The following is a 14682-nucleotide window of genomic DNA, read 5'->3' on the forward strand; positions in this document are numbered from 1 at the left end:
CGATCCCTGTGTGCGGGGCAGCATATGTTGAACCGGAGCGGGGGAGTTTTTTGGAGCTGCTCCGCCGCAGCACACACTTCCGTGTTGTCTGTCACCGTAAAGCAGGAAGCACTGTAGTAATGTGTAGGAGTTAACCTGTCCCGCTGCTGTTTACCTACAGGTATGTCCACCGGTTCATCCCCGAAATGTCTCACTAACGTCTCCCCATGTGTGTGTTTCCCTACCCTGAACCCGCCGCAGTGTCTGGACTTTTTTTTTTTAACGGAGACGTTAGCTCCTGCGGCTAATTCCCGCAGACAGTCAGTGTTTTACAGGATTGTCCGTTAGTGCCACGGCGGGCAGCTTTTAGCCCGTTAATGAGGGTTAACGTCTCACTGTTTTGACTTAAAACGCCCGTTAAATGTGTCGCGTGAACTCATACACAGGTGATTTGTTGTCACAGAGTCGTCATTCCGATGCCAGGTGAAGTGAAACGGCAGGAGAAGCTACATGGAGGCTAACTAACCCCGGACCAATCGGTGCTCGGCGTACAGAGGAACTGCGGTACATTAGCACCAGAATGCCAGCCGGTAAGCTCAGTGGTGTGTGTGTGTGAGTGTGTGTGTGTATGTGTGACAGTGACTGTGTGTTGAAAAAACCCCCCACTACACTTCAGTGTGTGTAAGTGTTGCGTTTAATGTCACAGTTTCGGCTAATTATAGCAACGACTCGAGTATTGAAGTTCAAAAAAAAGAAGTGCAGTGATACGTTCATGGTTGCTGCCTGAGTGTGGCATTTGGAGTCTTCTGCTGTGTCTCTGTGATGCTTCAACCTGTGGAGTCCTGTTTACGTCGCACTATTAACAGTTCACGTTTTTTTCCTGACACTTCTGTAGTTCACAAATTGAAACTAGGAAAACTGCAATTAGTAATTTCTTGATTTACCTTTTAATCACTCAGTTTATTAAATGTTAGAGAATACAAAAAAGTTATCAAAGCCCATTGTAACTTCTGTTTTCTTCTTTTAACATCTTCTGTCCAACCAATAGTTCAGACCCCAAATATTTTCAGCTTACTGTCATATTAAAGTAAGAGAATAGGAAAATATTCAAATTTCAGAGGCTGGAACCAAAGAAATAATGCCTCAAACAATGGATTTAATTTTTTTTTTTAACTTGTGCTGAAACAATAAATCAATTAATTATTTGACTGATAGAAAATGTAAGGTAATGTATTTATCAAGTAGACACACTAAATATTATCTGGTTCAAGCCACTCAGCTTCTGTTCTTTTCTCTGTTTTAATATCTCTGTAGACTGAAGACTGCCTGACTGAAACAATCAGCAGGTTTATGATAATGAAATTAATAATTAGCTTCATCCCAAATTGCAACCCTAGCTTGTAAGGGCAGTTGCAAATAAAATGGTGCCAGATAATATGGGAAAAACCTGTAAAAGCTGGATGTTGTACTGCAAAGTTTCCCCTCGGGGACCTGATCAGAGGATGTGGCGAGTGCTCTTCATCTCAGGGAATGTGGAGCTCCTCCTCTAAAAAACACTGCTGGAAACCCTGTGTTGTGTTTACTGTCAGTGTTTCAGCTTTTGTTGATGAATGTGTGTTCTGAAATCAGTGCAGGACTTCCACAGGTGTTAATTAGAGATGCTGTTACCGACAGCTGCCGCTTTTCTGTTGAATGAAACTACAAGGTCAGTGATGCATTCACTGTCATTGTGCACAGTGTAAGGTGGAGTTAGACCGTGATGAGCCAGGTGAAATTTACTCACATGCCATGGTGAGAAGCAGGCACAGGAAATGATACGAGTGGGGTTGTAAACATAAACAGTGGGAGCTTGCACGCTAACAGCACAAAGTTGTAAATTATACAGCTTCTTCTTATCAAAAACTTTATCATAACCTTGTATCTTTGCCCTTCATGCGGTGCAGCCAAGCAGTGCCGCTCCTCCTCTGCTGCTTGCATTACTTGACTGTGCAGTTACATAAACAGCAATATATAAAAGTTACATGCATCTAGACCTTGGGCTCAGTCCTGTTCTCTCTCTCCCCAACTGACAGGAAATTGAAGAAGGTTTTGATTTCACATTAACTGCAAACATTGGTTTCTGCAAATTTAGATGAGGACAAGGATTTAGAAGCTGATTGTAGCGTTTATGGTCAACTGTGGAGTGTGAGTTTTCAGGAGACTGTGAATCATTAATTCTTCTTTTGCCTTTAAATACTTTTAATCGCTTGGGAGAAACTGTTGACTTCTTTATGGAATGCAGCTTTTTTCCTGGTGTATCATGGAATTTGTGGAGATGAGTTCCAGAGAGGGAACATCAGTGAACTGGATAAACTCTGCAGAGAAGTCAGGGAGCCTCTGAGGGATTTTAACAAATGGGTCACTTTACCAGAATACACCAGAATGCTTTTTCAGGCCTGTTTTTTTTCCCCCCACAATTTGTTCACTGCAACAGATGGATTTCAGCTCAACAGTGGTTGATATCAAATAGTTACTGATGTAAATGATTCATTTATATTTATTCTTTTTACCTGGGTCTCATTCTGATAATTATGTTCAGTCTGACTATGGATCATGCTTATTTTGCACTTGCTAAAGAAAACAAAAACTATATCAGAGAAAGCAGCGTGAACCTCCCAAGGCTTTCCAAATATACTTCATGTGACTTGTGTCTTGTGTCTGCCTGGAAGTAAATGCAGAAGTTAGCTTCCTATGTTAGCTATTGTAGTTAACTGCAGAGCGATCCACTTCTATGAAGGACAAAAAATGACATCAGTATAAATAAATAGGTAAATGCTGAAATAAATAATTAGATACATAAATAAATGCATAATTAAAACATCTTGGTAATAAGAAATGCCTTTTCCATATTTGGATTGGTTATATATGGCTTTGTGAATGCAGTATCTCTGCAACGCCTTGAGAAAATGTCTTCAAATTTGGTAAAAATGTTCATCTGGACTCAAGGATGAACTGATTAGATGATGGTGATGGTCAAAGGTCAAGGGCAGTGTGACCTCATGAAGACATGCAAGACTTCACAGCACTAAGACAAAATTTCACACAAATGCTTCATATTTTCTGTGACTCTGGATAAACAGGGATGTAACCTGAAACTAGTCTGAGTGGAGGAGGCAGTAATTCTAGTTCTTATTGTCTTTCAGCTCCTGTAGCTTCAGTCAATACAATGCAACACAAGAAGCTTTATTGTGATCAAACATTTTCTAAATCTGCCGCCTCCACTGTTCCTCCCATCGTCTTTGTCATTCCTGTGTCCTGACTTTAACCCTCTAAATCTCGACCTCACGCTCAGTGTAGACATGAGCCTTCAAAAGAGAGTGTGTGTGTGTGTGTGTGTGTGTGTGTGCTGTCATGTCTGACAGTGTTTCTATTTTGGGAAAGTTGGACTTTGGGTGCCCTCGCCTTTCTTCTCCTCCAGCAGCTGCTCTGGCAGGTAACCAGCTGTTGTTTTACTGCGCAACCATTCTCTCCCAAAAACCCAGTTGGCTGCTGCGATTAGTCGGATGAGACACGAAGAGTCTGGGGCTCAGAATGTCCCCCTCCAGACAAGACTGGTGGTGTCATTGGAGAGGTGGCTGGTGCAGGTGGTATTTCAGGCTGCTGATGTGCCCGCTCGTTGGTGCTTGGCTGCAGGCAACGTCTGCTTCTCTGCATCCCTGCAGGCCTCATGCTTGCTCTGTAATTACTCCCAGTGGTAAACTGCTGATTACATTAGCGGTAATGTGACGCCTTCACCATCGATCCCTGATGGGCCTGTGTGTGTTTGTGTGTGTGTGTGTGTGTGTGTGGTTACATGGACAAACACTCTGCCATTTCTGATCAGGTTGGAAAAGTCTGGATTTGATTTGGTTGGCTGTGTGTCGGTGCTGGGAGGCTAACACTAGCTAGTAGCTGTCTGCAAATATCAGACTGATGTCTTGTCAGGAAACTAAAAGTAGCAGGTAAATTAGAGTGTGCACCTCTCCGCTGACAGTTAAGGTGGACGCCTGAGCTCCCGTCTGTTGAAGAGTTTCATAGTGACAGTCAGTCCATAGCTGTGTTTTGAATGTTCAGAATGATGACAGCCTTGCAGGTGCAGGTCTTTTATTATTAATTCTCAGCTACTTTGCACATGAATGTGATGTTTCAGTGACGTTTTAAAATTGCTGCCTTTTTTTTTTTAAAATTGTGAATCAGCCCCAAGTTTGAAAGATTGTAGAAACGCACAGTATGTAATTTCTGCCTCTAGGGGTCTCTCAATCAAAACAGTAACAATGGGTGGCATAATGAAATAGCGTGTGATTATGGAAGTTGTTGTCTTCACCATCATGGCTGTCAGCTTCTCCTGGTTTGGACTCCTTCAGTGTCAGTGGGTCAGGAGATGGATTTTTCCTGGTTGTCATCAATCTCAGAAAAAAAATTGCTCAGCGTTGTGTTCACTGACACTGAGGCACATGTCCTGTGAGCAAATGAGGTGAAACTGAGCAGATCAGGTGTTCTAACTTTCAGTCGTTGTTGTTGTTGGTGTGTGTGTGTGTTGGTCAAATTAAATTAACATATATCGTCCACTTGCATCTATTTGATTGTAATTGTGTGAAATGTGTTTGAGTCACACAGAAACAGAAAATGGATGGACCTGCATTGCTGAGACTGAGTACTGCTATTAATAATCAATTTCCTCTGTCTGTGTGTGTGTGTGTGTGTGTGTGTGTGTGTGTGTGTGTGTGTGTGTGCGCTGCTCCATTTCTGAGCTCTTGCTCCTGGGTCTGCTGTGTTCTAGAGGCTCTCATTATCCTCAAAGTGTTAACCACCTCAATTAAGTCATTATGTAGGACAAACCCACCGTCGCTGCTGTCACTCACACACTCTGCTGCTGCTGCTCTTAGACTGAATGAAGAGTCAGATAAGCTCATGGTTAGATGATGCATAGATAAATGGATGGATGCCTGCTGGGAATAAAATTCTTTACTTTCCCCATTCTTGTGCTTTGCAGAGATTAATCTGCTTCCAGAGAGAAGCTGTTTACACTGAAGGTGGACCATCCTGAAACTGTTTCCCAGAACTGTGTAGCTGCAGTTAAAGTTTCTACCAAAACATCCATCCATACGATCAGCTCTTCGCTGAGACCACCCAGCCTCCCTGTTTCCAAGAAAAGCTGTGCTAAGTGTTTTCATTACACCAATCTGACAACCCAGTCACCTAAAGTTTACTTGTTCTCCCCCAAAAGAAACGACTGCAATCAGCAGGAAAACATTTGCACCTTTGAGGACAAACATGGGAGGTATTCAGCATCATCAGCTAACATTGAGGTCCAGAAGGGGTGAGACTTTGTGTGGACTCTGGTAGAATTTTATTGAGTCATTCAAATTCAGTTTCTTCTGCACAAGCCAAGTTTATTTATATATCACTACACATGCATGGAAATTAGGGATGGCACGATGTTTTTTTGCCGCCGATACCGAACGTCTATGAGTGAGATTGGCCGATCCACAGCTGATACTGATCATTTTTGGCTGACACTCAGAGAAAGGTTGGATGGATTACGATTTTGGCCTCCAATGATTATAAAAACAAGATTATTGTGCCACATTCTGTTGCACAACAAATCCCCCCCCCCCCTACAAAAACTCCCAAATTGGGGGGTTGGTGTGTCCCATGCTCAAATATCAATTTTCTTATATTGTGCATAATGGAAATAGACTACATAAACACAACGCTTTTTGTTTTGAAATCATTTTTCTATATTGTGTTTTTCCAAAGTCAATGAGAACTTGTGTTGAATAATTGCGATCTTGATATTGATCAAAAATAATCGTGATTATGATTTTTGCCATAGTCGAGCAGCCCTAATGGAGGACATCACAAAGTTCCAGAAGTCCTGACGGCTGGGTTTAAGGCTCAGTTTCTGAATACAGGCTGTGTGCATTTCTCTGTGGACTGAAGCTTTGATACTTTCACAGTATTAATATAGAACCTAGACCTGATCAATAATCACACAACACATGGACAGAGACTTTTTAAGAGCTTTAAGAAATTGCCTGGACCTCAATGCAAAAATTTACAAAATATACGTGAGGTCTAGTTGAGGTTCAGCGGCCTTCAAGAACAGTTGTCATAAGAAATAAAGGTTATAAAGAATAAAGGTGAATTTGATAGACGTGTGTGTGTGTGTGTGTTTGCAGGGTTACTGTGACAAACTGATTCAGCTCCATTTACGTCACACCTTTACAGCCGCTGGCTGTGCTTTACATTTCCACTTTGTTGTAAATGTGTGTAAATGGATCTGCACCACCTGCGGCGCGGATCCTGTGTGTGTTCACATCTTCAAAGTTGTGTCCGATGAGAACCCAGTCACTCAGCATGCGTTCGTGGTCCCAGGTGGAACAGGGAGTATTTGGGATGCACAAGTCGATCAAATCCAGCGGGCCATGCGTTGTTTTGATGCTCCGCCGGCTAATTGTGTGTGTGTGTGTGTGTGCGGTCGGTTCCTGTGCTCTTAGGACGGTTCCTCCCTCAGTTGTTGGCTGTGATTTGTATGTGTTGTGGAAGACGGTTTGTTCTGCAAAGGAGGATTTGGCCTAAATATAACTTCAAAGGAGACGCGCCTCCCTCTGTTTCCTCCGCCGCTCGCATCTTTGCAGAGAGGGAAGCTTTTATCTTTGTCTGCTTGTTGTGCGACGCTCGGCTCGCTGCTTCTCTGCACTTTCTGAAGGATTTTTGCAGCTTTTTTTTTTTTTCCTCCTGGCCTGTTTTGTGCTCTGATGTTTGTGTGTGTGTCTCTATCAACAACAGACAGGTGTAGGTACAGAGACGTTGAGCCTGTAGCAGAACGACATCACCAGCATGAGAAATGCCTGAGCTAGAAATAAGTGGTTTACTTCCAAATTGAAATGAGTGTGTGTTAGAGTTAAAACATGCCTTTGCGTGCTGATTAACCTCAAAGTATTTGTATTTAAATAATTTTGAACTGAATCAGAGGAACTGAATATAAATGGAAGACTGACGTTTTGGTTCCCTTGTAAAATAATAAGAGTTTTTAATGAATAAAAATGCATGTCATTCATTTTTACAGTGTTTTTTGTAGTTCAAACAGCAGTTGTCGTTATAAATATAGATGTTTTTAAAATGCAGTTAAGTACAATGGCCAAAAGTATGTGGACACCCAAACATTACCTCCCTCTAGCATGTCGTTTCAAAACCATGGACTGTAAATAAAGATGGACGTAGCCTCTGTGATGTCACCCACAGATTTCTGAAGAGCAGTTATAAAACTCAGAGTGAGTTGCTTTACTGTTGCCATCTTGGTAGTGCCTGACTCCGCCCCTAACTCCCAGCTAATCCAAAAAAAATAGACAAAGGGGTGTGCGTCGAGCTGAGACATGGGTGCGTTCTGGTTTGTGGCGAGCATATGCCCGCCCACCTGTCACTCACAGAGGCCACGCCCTCAATTCTCCATAACTTTAAGTCTTAATAAAGTGTAAATAGGTGAATTATATAGACAGTTGTCATGAAGGGGGAAATTAGCTCTAGAGACCGAAACAGTTTTTGTACCAGGCTGTAAACATGTTTATTTCTGCTGTAAAGTTGGACATTTTAACATGGGAGTCTATGGGGACTCACTGTTTGAGCCAGACTCTAGTGGCCATTAGAGGAACTGCAGGTTGTAGCACTTCAGTGTTGGTTTCATTTTTCAGCCCCAGAGGTTGATGCTTGTTGAAAACCATGGACACATTTTTGAAGACCAACCAGAGAGCAGGGATGGTACCTGGAGACGGTTTTGTAGTGTAGTGTAGCTGCTTGCAGTAATGCACCTGTGATTTTATATCTAACTATATTCACAAGGCATGAATAAGGTGATATTTGTTATGTTGAATATCCACAATCAGTCAGTTAACATATAAAAAAATGTATCCTTCTAGCTGAGACTCACAAGAATAATATCACATCCGACAGTGTCAACATAAACATGAAATATAAAATCATCTATTCTCTCCGTAGCTGAATGTTTCATCATTTGAGATTTTAAAGTTAATTCTTTATGTTGGAAACAGCAGCCGCAGTGTCTGCTGAAGCTTTTGATCTTATCCCACAATCTTCATTAGCAGATAAGAGTGTGATCTGTTGCCATGGAGCTGTAGATTCACATTATTGAGCACTTCTTTTTAAGGACTTTTTGACCAGAAATTCATTCAAATAAGCAAAAATATTTCTGTATTTCAGCAGCTGGATGACTTGTATTCATTAAAATGCTAATTTCAGCCTGATACATCAGTCTAAGCTGTTAACTATCACTTAAGGAAACAGCACTATGTTGAAACCACCGTTTATTGTAGTTTACATATCTGCTGCTGTTACTGTACAGTCTCATACTGTATCTACTGTCCCACTTTGACCTGTTATAATACCTGCAGCTCCCACAGTGCCTCTAATGTCTGTATCATGTTGATGTTTTTCGACAGTCCAGCTTCAGTCTGAATGTCAGCTTGTCCTTGTTCCTCTTGTTGAGCTCTCACTGTATCATGTATTTGTTTTCAGAGCACATGCGACTAACACAGCAGCAGTCCAGACGCTCGCTGTGAGATCCCTCCGGCTCTGCAGTCTGTCCCTTTTATTTTCTTTTTTTTTTTTGTTGCATGTGATATGTTGTTTGTTAAATCTGTGAACTCACAGACTCAAAGCTGCAGTCTGAGTTTTTATTTTAAGATTAGCAAAGTAAAAAAGACTTTGCAGACGAAAAGTAAAAAGATGTTCCTTATAACCAAACTGCCTGAGAAAAACCACGTTTTTAATTTTTCTTCAGTGTCACAATGATCCAGTGACAGTCGACCTTGTACATCTATGGGTGCACTGCAAACAGGACCTGCTAATAACTAATTCAGCTACTTTTAATGATGCCAGTTTTTCCAAAGTGTAAACAAATGCAGCCTAAAGAAAGTGTCTGACCTTGAGAAGCCATTTGCTGAAATTGCCGAAAATGTAATGTAACATTTTCAACAAGAAAAACACAAGTAGTCAAGCAAAAAAAGCATTTGCATATTTGGGGGTGTTTTTTTTTTTTTTTTACATTTTCCATCAGATTCAATTTATTAACCTGCATCTCTACCACAAATTAAAGAGGTGTCTGTTTTTCGCAATTCTTCAGTGACGTCTTTTTTATTAAACTTTAGTGTTACTGTTTGTTTTGATTGGTTGCTGTTAGCTGCTCTTATAGAATGGACAGTTAAATTAAACTGATGTCTATCATGACCCGGCATCACAGATTTTTGGATTTTGCGTGTTCCGGATTGATCTGTCCCTGTCAGATTGTTTCATTTTCGGTGAGGAAAATATTATTTTAAGCTTCTTCTTTTAAGTGTTGTCATGGCAATTTAAGGTTTAATGTAGAAAAAACAAACATGAAATCAGAGGCGTTTGTCCAGTAAGTTTCAGCTCAGACTGACTCTAAAATTAGTGTCTGAGCTGTCTGACTAGTGTGTGGTATGAGGGTATCTGCTGCAGCCATCTGTTATTTATTTATTTATTTATTTATTTATTTATATATATATATATACACACACACACACACTTGTACTTCTATACTTGTGCGGACTCTCATTAATATAAAGCATTCCCCAGCGACCCTAAAACTAATTTTGACCTTTATCTTTGACCTTTAAACTGAAAGTGTTAACCCTCAGAGTGCCATGAGAAGAAGTTGGGACCGGACAAAATGGCCTCACTTTCCAAAATAAATGTACACAATTTCTCAAATACCCTCACTTTAACATATTTGTTATCAATTTTTAAAACCCTCTCAGTTTCAACAAATATCTAATTTCACAAAAATGTTCCAGAAATTTCCCAGACGTTAGAAAAACATCCTCATGTCCAACATCTAAAAATAAAGCTGGTCCTCACATAGATGGAAGTACAAGCGCTTACAATTACATGCACACACGCACGCACGAACGCACGCACGCACACACACACACACACACACATATTGGGAAAAACACACATGTCCTTGTTCAGTTACACAATCACAGAGGCCCACACACATTCACAGATTCAGATAGACATGTGCACACACACATATGCTCATTTGGAAATGCTAAATTCCTTCAATAGCATTGAGTAAATCTGCATAATTACACTCCAATCAGGATGATTAAAACACCCTCAATCCAGCACACACGGACACACATTCATGTCATCTCTGCAATGTGCATGTGTCTGTGTTTGTGTGTGTGTGCGCAGGGTGTTTAATGTGTTTCCCCCTCAGCCCTCTTGGGGATTTGGTACCGAGGTGGTTTGGAGCTTTTTAGCCATTTGGACTCGACTCTGCAGTTTCACCTGCAGCCTTCAGCAGATCTGCTGCTGCTGCTGCTGCTGCTGCTGCTGCCGGCGAGGGGAAACACAAACACTGCAAGGTCAGAGATGAGAGTCAGTTTGTGAGGGGGAGAGAGAGGGAGGGAGAGAGAGAGAGAGCGAGGGTGGAAACAGAGAGAGAGAGAGAGAGAGAGATAGATAGAGAGAGAGGGAGACACTGAGGTCCACCTGGCAGGCCGTCCTCCGCTTCCCCTCCAACAAGATGGATTCTGAGAACAACGAGTCGGGTAGGGGTTTGTTTTTTAATTTGTGACTCTCCTGTTTGTGTGTGTGCGTGTGTGTGTGAGTGACAGAGTAAGGGAAACTAACAGAGTCCAGGTCCATGTCTCTGTGAGTAAGCCTGCTCGGTGGCGGCCATTGATCTGCTCTCCGTCTGTATTATCGAGCCCACTCGTCCCCCGGCTGTCCAATCAGCTGCCTGGTTTCCCGTTGAATGACACAACTTGAGACCAATCGGTGCGAGGATGCAGATTTTATGTTGTCATAACGAGTGAGGGATGGGTCAGGATGTGTCGCTGATGATTTGTAGCTGTTATTGTTTTTCTGAATTGAGGCTCATTCTGTTTCAATCAGCTGTCATTGTGGGATTACTCTCGGCTCCTGAAAGTTTAAACTGCTTAAAATGTTATTGCTCATACTTACATCTTCAGTAAATACATTTTTTTAAAATACATTTTTGCATATTTTATTAGACGCGTCATAGACTGCAGAGAGGAGATGAAGGGAAATGGTTGCGTAGACATGGTTTACTATGGCCGTAGTAAATGCTGACTACTGTCGATGTGTTCGTTGTAGTTTTCATTTGTGATTGGTTAGCTTGACTGGCTAATGCTAGCAGGATATTTTGTGTTTTCTTGTTGGTCAGAAAATGACAGTTGCAAATGAATAATTACTATCATCTTTTAACGCAAAACAACGAGTTGAATATTCAAAGGAAAGGAAATTCCTTTGACTTCTAGTGGGGAAATGTCTTTATTGAGGACAGCTCTACTCACATTAAGGTGATAGTGTAATTTTTTATTTAGTTAGCATTACCCACTATGTAGTAACAATGGCTACTCTTCCTGCGGTCCCTTATGAACACTTCTTCAATGACAACAGATACATCAATACACATCCATATCATTCACACTCACAATGAGACTAACAATACACAGCACAACACAGTTGCTCTATTTAATCATTTTATTTCTTAATAACTGAGAAAAGAAAACTTCTCACTATTCAATCATCTAAGTCACAAAAAAAGATAAAAAACAAAACTGGGATGAAATAGCTCCAATATCCATTTCAGAAAACTTAACGAACATAATATTCTTACAAACAAGAAGGTCATCTTGTTATAAACTATTAACTTTTTTTATTTATTTATTTTTTAAACATATTTTAAATGGTTCAGGTCATTTGGTGTGGGGCTGTGTGAGGTACTGATCTGTAGTCAGTGTGTTACCTGCAGTAGATTCACATCAGTGCACAGTTTAGAGAAGCAGCAGGAGCCACCAGTACAGAAGCTGAACTATATTTTGTGAACTGTTGAACTGCTGTATTACTACGCAGATGAGCTGTTTGAGTCAGACAGAGCTAAGCGTAGGTGCGCTTGTGCGGAGGAACGGTAGTGAAAGGTTGAAAAATGTAGTTCCAAAGGAAAGGGCTGTTTGACGACAAGATAAAGAGGTGAAAATATTAAAAATAAAGCAAGTTCTTCAACTGGTTTAGCAGCAGCTCATCTCTCAGCTCCTGTACTGGTGCTCCTACTGCTTCTCTAAACTGGGAGCTGATGTGAATCTACTGCAGCTAACACACTGACTATAGATAAGTACCTCACACAACCCCACGTCAAATAACCTGAACTATCACCTCAACCTCCTTTTGGAAACAAAATCCACCTTTATAGATCTGCAGCTGCCTCACATCAAGCTGTCTCAGCTCTATACTGTTCCTCCAGGTAGACTATCTGCATCGAGACTGTGTTTCCAGGTTAATCTTAGCATGAAGTCGTGTGTGTGTGTGTGTGTGTGTGTGTGTGTGTGTGTGTGTTTGTGGCTGTCCTTGAGCCTCAGGCTGGCAGATGTTTGATTGGCAGCAGTGCTGAAGCACCAGAGGTCATCTGTTGTCTTTCATGCTCAATTAAGTCTTTCCTACCCACCGTACTACCTCACTGTGACACACACACACACGCACACACATATATCCTACTGTCAGAAGAGCTGACTGTAATATACACAGTACTGTACGCACCCACTGTTACAAAACATTCTACACTCACAATATGACACAATAGCAGCTCAGTGCAGCAGCAATCAGCTGACTGGGCAGGAGGACAGCGCTACACACACACACACACACACACACACACACACACACACACACACACACACTAAAGCATGCATTCATTATTCTTTCGCAAACACACACTCTGCAGGTGGAAATAAACCTAATAAAAAGCTGTACCAAATACCAACCTGTGACACAGCGTTATGTGTAAACTGCCGCTGTGTTTAAAGGGTTAATTTAACTGATGAAGAGCTATGAAGCCCCCTGATGTAGAGGGACAGCTGTAGGACCTATAGTCTACCTCTGTAAATAAATATGGTCTTTGGTCTAATCACTTCATCCTTGATTCGTGAATTATGATAGTTGGTCATGTGACCTATACATACCTGTGAACGCTCTTGTAATTCTACTGAGTGAACCTGAAGAAGCCACAGGCGAAACGCGTTGTTCACTCTCAATTAAAGTCACAGGAAAGTCATGTCAGTGTGCGATGGTTAAGTTTGATGTTCACTTCAGTTGTTCTTGTGACCGACGAGCACTTGGTCGCTAACATTGGCTGTGCATTGGGAGTTCTGTTTTTAACCAGTCACTTTATCTGTTTAATGTTTTTGCCTTCACCTCAATACTCTGGATTGTGGTCAAAATATTCAGCTTGATTTGATTTTTAATATTGGATGAACTGGCCTTATATGGCTGCTGACTGCTGAACAAGTGTTTGACTTTAAAGCTCCATCTTTTCCTCTTCTTCTGTGTTTTATTTGAAGTGTTGATCCATAAGAAGATACATTTGTGGTTTTAAGAACCAAAAACCATGTCAATGTACATTAGTTTTACATCTCCTCTCTCAGGCTTCTCTCTGGAGAGAGGAGGCTCTGAGCCTCTCTTCTGGTTGGCTGCTTGGTTTTCTAAGTGATCCAATAAAAATATAGCAGATTTCAGGTAAACAAAACCAAATCCTTCAAGGTTGGATGGTGGGTCCAGGTGGGGCGGGGCTTGGGGCGTGGCTAAGAGCGGTGACTGCTTTGTTGTGACATCACAAAGTTCCAGAAGTCCTGACAGCTGGTTTTAAGGCTCAGTTTCTGAAAACAGCCTGTGAGCATTTCTCTTTGGACTGAGGCTTTGATACTTTCACAGTATTAATATAGAACCTAGAGCTGATCTATAATCAAACAACACATGGACATCTACCTTTTAGACTATATGAAACCTTTTTAAGCAACCCCCCCCAAAAAAGCAGTGGTGATTTCAAATAAATATTCTGTTCACTCAGATGATTTGGACCAAATCCTCCTCTCCAGTTTCCTGCCAAAAAGCGTACAGTTAAAACTTCATCTTTTTGAGGACTGACTTTGTTTGAGTAGGTGTCTTCGAATTTAACGCACCACCTCCATATTTGCGTGTGTGTGTGTGTGTGTCCTCTGTGCTCCCTCGCTCCCTTGGAGTTCTTAAAAAGTGCAACTGCAACTTTTCCACACACACGAGCAGAAGTTTCCGTCCTGACAGTAGAAATATCATCAGCGGGTGACATTTAGGGCGAGCTCGAGAGGTTAAAATAACCAGCTCAGTCAGTGCAGATGGGATCAGAATGAGCACGTAGCTGATGATATAACTAAAATTAACTTCTTTACACTGATGAACTGTCCAAACTGGGCCCGTGACTCTCGTCCTTGACCTCTACAGTGTAAATGATCTTGCATGCAGTAGGTGAAACGGCTACGAAGAACCAAAAATGTGCTACATAGTGCTGAACGAAGATTGGCATCACATTTCAGTAAAGACTGGAGAGATCTTGAGTGACAGGTGCAAATGCTGTATTTTTGCCAGTTTTGTGCAGTGAAGTGATTCAGGAGAGTTTCTTACCGAGCGTCTGTCAGGAACATGAGCAGACATCTGCATCAGATCAGCTCTTCTTTCACTCGTGGTTTCACTCTCTTGTGTCGACTCTTGATCCGCTGAAGTCTGACCAGTCCAAAACCTCTCAGCCAGAAAATGAAATCTGATTTTTTTTCTTTCTTTTTTTTTTTTTTGCTCTGAGTATGCAGA

The 14682-nt window shown here is 41.5% G+C and overlaps 1 protein-coding gene across 2 annotated transcripts in view; it reads left to right on the plus strand.

Annotated features, from left to right (window-relative positions):
* The first annotated feature begins 65 nt into the window (after positions 1 to 65).
* efr3a (EFR3 homolog A (S. cerevisiae)) overlaps positions 66 to 14682 on the plus strand; it is a 125397-nt gene continuing 110780 nt past the window's right edge. The window contains exons 1-2 of one of the 2 annotated variants that reach the window (XM_087171237.1): positions 66 to 160; positions 443 to 569. In XM_087171237.1, coding sequence (XP_087027363.1) covers positions 560 to 569 — 10 coding nt within the window. In that variant the 5' untranslated portion in view covers positions 66 to 160; positions 443 to 559. Of the gene's footprint in view, positions 161 to 442; positions 570 to 10485; positions 10593 to 14682 lie in introns of those variants that run through there. The other variant, XM_023396663.2, reaches the window with a different exon arrangement.

This window comes from Seriola lalandi, unplaced genomic scaffold, assembly GCF_002814215.2.
Source record: "Seriola lalandi dorsalis isolate HSWRI2012SDOR001 ecotype SW California unplaced genomic scaffold, Sedor1 jcf7180002054982, whole genome shotgun sequence".
NCBI lineage: Eukaryota > Metazoa > Chordata > Actinopteri > Carangiformes > Carangidae > Seriola > Seriola lalandi.